Below are 8183 nucleotides of genomic sequence, written 5' to 3' on the forward strand. Positions count from 1 at the left end.
TAATGATTAAGGTAAATAATGTAGATTTATATTTGTTTACATTTAATATTCTAATGACAATGGCGGTATTTAGCCAATGTTCTGATTTATGACGGTATTTAGCCTAAATCTTGGTTAACAATTTTGCCACAGACGGTTATGCCAATAGACGGTTTTGCTAAAGTCAGATATTAATGTTAGATCGATCAATGACGGTTTGCCAAATTATAATATATGTGTATTCTACCTATAAGGTAATTCAAGGTAGACTAATCATTGATCAGGAAAGGACCCACAAGAGGGAATGCTTTTGTAATCACATAAGGTTTTACATTCTTTACCTCTTGTATGCACCCAAGGATTCATATTAGCAAGTTGTTAATGACTGTAATGGCAGATAGTTGTGTTCCGTATATTGAGGAGCATCTCCCTCTTGTCGTTCACATTAATTGTTTGTTGGTTGAATCAGGTTTTCTGAGTAATAAAGGAATATGAGCATTATGGCCAAATATCTTGGTAAATGAACTTGTGTTAGTGTAGTCAAAGTGGGAGATTGTTGGGTTTTATGGGCTTAACTAACACTGGTCCCTTTATCTGGGCCTATATTTATTCAGGAGTATTACTGACCTTTACTATTGTGGGAGTGGTTAAAGGTTAGGGTTTTATATTATAAATAACTTCTTGGGTCCCCGTAGCCGTCACACGATACATTTGGGTTTTAGGTGTTTCCACATACACTCAAACGAAGAATTCCAAAGAGTGGAAAGGCTACGAAAGATTTAAGGAGAATAAAAGGAGGATATATAACAAGAACGCACTATAGGTATTTATTTATACGCTTCCGTCATTATATTCATAACTATGGTTTAATTATTATAGGAACAATACAGATCCTTGTGGATTCAACACACATGCCCCCGGCGTCCATCAACTAACAAAGGAAAATCTGGATGAATCTACATGATGAGCTCCCGAAATTTATCAAACCAAGACTGAGCAACAAATGTGGATAGCTACTAGTACAAAAGCTAGACAATAATTTGGTGATGGTAGAATCGTCACTAAAAGCTCATAGAAATTTGCGTTTCTGTCAGAGAAGCTATGGCCATTTCGATCTTTAACTTCAAGTGGTCTCTCTCCTCTTCGTCAGCCTGAAGAGAATAACACAATATGAATAAACAAACACTTGTACCAATAATAATCAACAAAGAGCTCAGTTGGGTTGGACTCCATATATGTAACGATGGGCTTAAGCTTAGAGAGGAACCAACCATAAAGCAAGGCTAGTACGGATGGTCCATGAAGCAAGTTCACTTTAACCCACCCAAAAACATTACGAAAACCCGTCAAAGAAACGAATTTTGTTTTTGGCTGTCCCATAGGTATCTTTCACGTGGCTCTTGAATTACAATATATGACATTTTTGAAATGCTTTATGCCCTTATTTCATAGTCGTTAAGATTTAAAAAATGATAAGTAATTTTTTTTAAGTATTAAAATCTGAGAACCGTGCAAGATCCAAAACATATCACGTCCCGAGTCAACACATATTGCGATACAACAGCCATACGAAAAATAACAAGGCAGCAACAAACAAAGACTCAATAGAGACTCCTTTGGTCAGCTGTCCAACTTATCACTGAAAGTTTTTTCCTTAAGCTGGTGAGTCCAATGGGACCCACCGTTTTGAAATATGAATCAATTACATGTTAACTGTAGTTTAAGAACTTTTATCTTCACTATTTCACCACATAGCAGATCCGGACTCGTTTCAATTGTGCATAGGTAATCACCAAAAATACTAAAAGGTGAATGTAAACAATTGATTTGTTGAGTAATTTTTCTTTTTGGTTAATAATTTGTTGAGTTTCTCAAATAAGCGGATTATTATAGTTCACTAATGAGGAATGGTAAATTAATATCTTATATTTAAATAATGATGAAAATATTACATACCTAACTTCAAGGGGTTGGCTGATTACCGGAGAAAGAAAAAAAAACTTAAAGGGGTTGACCTCCATGATCGGATATGTAATATTATATATCTAATCACAAGTTCAAATATTTTTTGGAGCCAGAGATGAAATCCCAGCGTTTTATTATACAAAAAAATTACCTTGAAGACATGGTCAAAGTGTATCTAAGTTGGCTTAAATAAAGCTCATATCCCAAAATAAAAATATTACATATCTAATGAAGTTGTTCTAATAGAAATGGAGTTGGCCCAATGATGCATTTTTCTCTCCTGTTCAATAAAAAAAGTGTTTAAATAATAGATTTTTTAACCTTAGCTTTTAAAACATTTCTAAAAGTGTTTAAAACAGTTATAAAATATATAATTCCAACTCTTCCAAGTTCCAACGTTAAGATATACCTTTTTTTTCTTGGTGAAAACTAATATGAAATAAATTAATATATTCTGGAAGCAATAAACAAAATTAGTATCCTCACGAGAAAAGAATTAACTCATAGTTAAAAGCCACTATGTTTAACAAGCCAGACTTTCCTCCTGCATACCACATTCTAATTTCAAGGGACACCTCGATTCACTTGTAAACTCTTATAACTCGGCCCCAAGGCTGAGATCCTAATATAAGTTCTTTTTTTTAATTGAAAAAAAGAAGTTTGAATGGTATGTTAAAAATATCTTATAAGCTATAACACAACCTAGAGAAGTAAATGAGCCAAAGGTAGAGCCAGAGTCTCCAATGACAATATCAATCTCTCTGCTCTCGAGTGTAGTTCACAAGTTAACCTAATATCTCACCACCACCGTACAGGAGATTTATATTATCAATGTTTAGATGTGAAAGATCCCAATTCTCCTAATGACTATTCAAGACTTGAAACTCAAAAGAACACTTGGACCAGAATACCAATCCAACGATTTGTCAAGAGAGATCTTGATACAATCATCATGCCTCAGCTACAAACCCCAAGTAGGGTGCCGAGTTAGAATAACACTACTCTCACACCCGTTTAGCATCCAGTCAGGAAGGATCTCACTGAGAACACTAATCTCCTTTCCTAAATATGTGATGAGAAAATGTGAGAATAGTGCCATCTCGACGAGCCGGACTGGTAGGGTGCCATGTGAGGGCCCGCATCAGCAAAGCCCTACCATGTCTGAAAGTTTTTTGTCATCACGTATTTTTGCAATATAAATAAATAGAAAAACAGTTGGAGAGTCACCTCAATGAACACCGTCATCAATAGTTTCCCAGAAAAGGCAGTGATGTTGCCTGTCAGGATTCTAAGCTTCAACGACTCAAAGACCTCGCAAAGCTTCACAATTGTATCTGTTCTCTTACCACATGTTAAGCTTACAACCAAAGTCTTCTCTTGAACATAAGAAACCCTAAGCTGCAAATTGGTAATCAACAAGAACATATATCAAAGATTGAAAGACAAACAGATAAGAGAATCAGAACAAAACACACAGAAATTCACCTCCAAGAGTTCAACTGAAGAGCTTCTTGGTTCTCCTAACCCGAAATTCTGCTGGATTCGCTTCTTTTTCGTTCTCGAACGAGCTGAATTTTGGATTTCGGAATCAGTACTGTGATGAGTTTTCTTCAATTTTCCTGACTCAAGTTCTATTATTTCAGCTTGGATTCTTCTCTCTTGCTGTTGCAACTCTTGTATGTAATCGATTGCATCTTTGATTATAGATGCCTTATCCATCTAATCATCCACAAAAAGCCAATTCGTTTAGAGAACTCAAGATAAACTGAGGTTTAGTGCTGAGGGAAGGAGAAAAAAGAAAGAAAGAAAAAAAGGGAGATAGTGAAGGATTAAGGAAGCAAAAGATCAAAACCTTGCTGATATTGGGGACTACTGCTCTAAGAGCAAAAAGCCTCTCATTGAGCTTCTTCCTTCGATTCCTTTCAGACAAAATATTCTTCGCAGCAGGCGACGAAGCCGATGCAGTTCCATCAGGAGAGCTTGAATCGTAGTATCCAGAGAACGCCTCGTTTGCCTCGTCGAGTCCCCAACTGGGTTCAACTTCACATAAATCAGTAAAATTGAGCAAAAATTTATGAAAATCAGGATTGGTGAGATGAGATACCTGTCAAATTCTTCATTCTGGAACAATATCTTGGGTTCCCAATAGAGATTGTAATTCTCTTCAAGGTTCTCCATCTTTCCCCTTTTTTATGTTCTCGCCTCCTTTGGATTTGCCGAGTGGAATTTATAGGGGAAGGAAAGTATATTGGATTTGTTGCGATTGGGCCAAGTGTACGATCAAAGAAACAGTGATGGGGTAAAGGCTTCTTCCAAGAAGAATCAACGTTTGCATCCAATATGGTCTATGCGGGCGCGTGAGGCAAGGGCTCCTGTTAAATATCAAGAAAATGAAAACGGAATGTTCATCGAGTAAGGATATGGCCCACTAAAGGAAAAAACTTGCATGTGCATCACGCGGGAGAGGGACATATACAGAATCAAAGAGCAGTCGTCAACAAAAACAGAATACCACAGTTAGAGAAACTTCGCATGATTCGTTTGAGGCTAAGGTTCATTGCGTTACGGTAAAATGGCAAGTCTAGCTGGCTAGGAGGCTCAACCTAATTCCTAAGGGTGTCATTCGGTACGATTTTAGTATGGTACTGATATGGAGAAAATATAACCGAACCTGGTTCAATCTTGGTTCGACCCTCGACTTTGATTGAGACGAAAGGAATCGACTCGCTTCCGAGCCAGCCGGGTCCAAGAGATAGTTTGCTGAGGAAGTAAATTAATTCAGTCACAAGCACACCCTAATCCGCTATGATCGGAATAGGCTATTCAACCTAGATACGGGTAGCAGCATTTGGCGGCTGTCACTATCGTTTTTATATGGATAACTACCATATAACGATCGTATTATCAATCGAATCTAGTAGAGATCTATCACTCAATGGATCTATCCGTTAAGATCTAACGACTATCCGAAGAAGGCTCAAATACATCCAATGAAGGAGATTTGAATGTACACTCTATGTAAGACATCACCTACTCACAAAGTAGAAGGACACATACAATATGAATCGTATTATCGTTATTCATTCCTTAGCTCTGTGCTCAAGCAGAGCCGTTTGTGATTAAGTTCATCAACTGACTTAGCCTTCGGAGGTGAACTCCGGTTCCTAGCAGTCGGGCAACATCTGACATTCGTTTTTGTAGGTCATTCTCAGGAGATCTAAGGGCTGAGCAGATTTTGGACGCATCATTTAGCGCTGTCTGTGGGAAACGTTTCAGAAAGCCATGGTGACTAGATCATCGGCAGCAGCGACTGCTGCGGCCCAACGAGATGCTAGCGTCCAAATTCCCGGAGTAAATAATCCAGATATTCCAGAGGCAAGTCGACCCCTTGAAGTGCGGGAAGATGGTGGTCAAGGAGGTAATAATCCTCCGGATCAACTCCAGTATCAACTAGATCAACTGAAACTCCAAATGTTGGAGGTAAGTCAGGCACTCCGTGTGCTAACTAGACAAGTGGTGGCACCACAAGCACCCGATCACCGTGATGCGGGAAGACGCGCATTACAGCAGGAGTAACGACTGATTGATGAACAGAATGTCGATCAAAACTTCGGGGAAGGCGACCGGTGGCGAGAAAGAGAGCCTAGGAGAACTGAAGAACTCCCTAGGTGAGACGATCGGTTCGACGGACCGCAAGGAAGTACGACAGATTCAAATACAAGGTTGGGTGCAGGAGTACGAACTCACTCACCAACTATCAGACGTGTTGCTTGAGAGAATGATCGTGTTGCTCGAGAGAATGATAGTGTTGTCGGAGATCAGTCATCACATATTGGTCAAGAATTGTCCAATATCAATCAAAAACTCGGACAATTGGCGAGAGGGAAGATAACCGATGATATTTATTCGGTTATTCGAAAAACTCCGTTTGCTGGGCCTGTAAAATCCAGCTTTTACCTAACCTTGACCCGACCCGGTCATTGTTATGTTTGTAGGTCCAAAGACCCGAAGTGGTGGTAGGAGGGACTTATGGGCCCTACTGGTTGATGACGTAATGTCGGGATTCCAGTTTATGGACATTGATGATGCTGCTCCTTCCTTGAGCACATTACCAGTGCTAAGTTAGAATCTGCGCACTGATGAAGAGCAAGACAGTTGAAATAGCAAACGGACTCCTGTGCATAATCCGAAGGTACTCCCTGAAACTAGACTTCTTGAGTGAACTGTAGGAGAAAACCCCATACAATTTGACCTTGTATAGTCCTCCAAGTCCGCACCTAAAGTTGCTCAACTATTCTGTAAAATTCTGCAGAGTTTGTTTTGGTCGATACTATTGGTCGATACCATCGACCAAAGGTATCGACCAACAAGTCTGCTGAGCCCAGATTTAAAGATTCTTGGAATATTCTTTTCTATTTATTTATTCCTCGAGACTGGAGCCCTATTCTCGCGTCTTTAACATCTGGGAACGTGAGAGAGCCTCCCAAGAACTCCTCCTTGTTAGTGGTGAAGCATCTTCTTCATCAATCATTGCCAACCACTTATTCCTACTTTCTTGTTCCACTTTAAAGGTATGACTCTCTCTCCTAATCACTTTCTCACTCATCTTTTCTCTATTTTACTGTTGGGACCATGGTCAAGGTGCTGCAACCTTGCATACATCTTGCCATGAACCTTCTAAACCCCATACAATGATGTTTTCACCGATAGGACTATGATTGATTCACCTCATGATCATTGACTACACATTTCCATGATTTATTGCTTACCAACTTGCTTTATTTACCAAAACTGAGATGAAGCTCGTGATTTACTTAATCTATACCTTGCATATGTGCTCCATGTTACTTCTAAACGATTCCCTACCTAATCCCCCATGTTTTCCCCTAATTTGCATTGAGTTATAGCCAATGCTATGATCCACAACTCTTAACCTTAATATGTCAATTTGGGGATTTCCAAATGGACCATTGGATTATGAAAGTTTCTTGATAATTAGTGTCCCCATGTTGTGCTTAGACTATCCTCCAAGTTTCATGTCAATCCGAGACCTGGAAGACCAAATCTGGGCAAGAATCCGAAAAGCCGACTTGCTGTCCTGGAGATTGATTTGGTCGATACTATCGCCTGACCAATAGAGTTCTTTGTCAGCAACTTTTGCCCAGTTCTGATTCGTTTGATCTCCGATTGTTCTGATTTCTTCTCTAACCTTTCATATATGCTTGTTTAGGACTTTAAGACTATTTGGGCCACTGCTTGTGATCTTGGACCATTCTCTTCTCCGATTCAAGGTAAGGATAGTTATCGATGTAATTACCTAGGATATGGAAATCTTGACTTGGTATTCCTAACCTAGTACATATAGTTTCTATTTCATATTCTTATCATGTTAGACTTGCTACATATGTCTTTTAACAGTAGCTTTGTGTTTACATTATATTACTTCAATGTTTTATCATGTTTATCAATTTCAATATATGATGACTTATGTCAATGTCATGAATTGAATGTTTATTATGACGTTGTATCTTGTGAACTGATATGATGAACTTGGGCATGTGATTGCTTAAGTATAACTTGGGATTGAGGGGTACCCTACTGGTGCTTCTATCCTTGGACATCGGAGGGAATAGTATGGGATGTTCTCCGAAGGTGTCCATTGACGCTTCCCGAGTTATTGAATGACATGCATAGGATTTGTCTAGATGTATGGCTAGGATGTCCCTATCATATCAGACCCGATTCGGAAGGGCATTGAGACCGAACAACCCGTGGTAGTAGTGTGGATTTGTGGGCGCTCAAGACCGGTATCCACTTCGTGAGAGGACATAAATTGCATTACGGTTATCCGAAAGGGGCCATTTATTGGTAGGGTTACAAATGGCTAGACTTGGGCTCATGGGCACTCAAGACCGGTGAAATGATCCGTGAGAGGGACGTGAGAGCTTCCCGTTTACCATTTGTGGATGACCAATAGGGTTGATGAGTCCGGTGAGTAATATCCGTGACTCTAGTGTGAAGGATACCGGAAAGGATCCCGAGAGGGGAGGAATGGAAGTATCTGGAACCGGCATGATATGATTAAGTAGATGACTTGCATTGGGCTAGGCTATACCCTGACATGCGCCAATACTTAGACCAAACGGTGATGTGAGAGAGCGGTGACCGAAACCCCCAACCATGGATTTGTCTGAGAGGGATGCAGGACCCAATTTCCCCCGGTGATGAGTGACCGAGAC

General features: G+C 39.7%; 1 protein-coding gene across 2 annotated transcripts; it reads right to left on the reverse strand.

Moving 5' to 3' along the window:
• Positions 1-766: 766 nt before the first annotated feature.
• LOC149020778 (transcription factor bHLH35-like) lies at positions 767-4239 on the reverse strand. 2 transcript variants are annotated; one of them, XM_089148983.1, is made up of 5 exons: positions 4049-4234; positions 3797-3974; positions 3430-3663; positions 3172-3342; positions 767-1130 (listed from the first exon to the last, which is right to left on the reverse strand). In XM_089148983.1, exons 1-5 carry the CDS (start codon positions 4120-4122, stop codon positions 1041-1043), a joined length of 747 nt encoding a protein of 248 aa, XP_089005109.1. In that variant the 5' UTR covers positions 4123-4234; the 3' UTR covers positions 767-1040. The 2 variants fall into 2 exon arrangements, with proteins under 2 accessions (XP_089005109.1, XP_089005110.1); XM_089148984.1 differs by lacking the exon at positions 767-1130 and adding an exon at positions 1152-2224 and having other exon boundaries at positions 4049-4239.
• Between the last annotated feature and the right edge of the window lie 3944 nt (positions 4240-8183).

The sequence above is a fragment of the Hakea prostrata genome, chromosome 3 (assembly GCF_041222555.1).
Source record: "Hakea prostrata isolate BN-2017 chromosome 3, UWA_Hpros_2, whole genome shotgun sequence".
NCBI lineage: Eukaryota > Viridiplantae > Streptophyta > Magnoliopsida > Proteales > Proteaceae > Hakea > Hakea prostrata.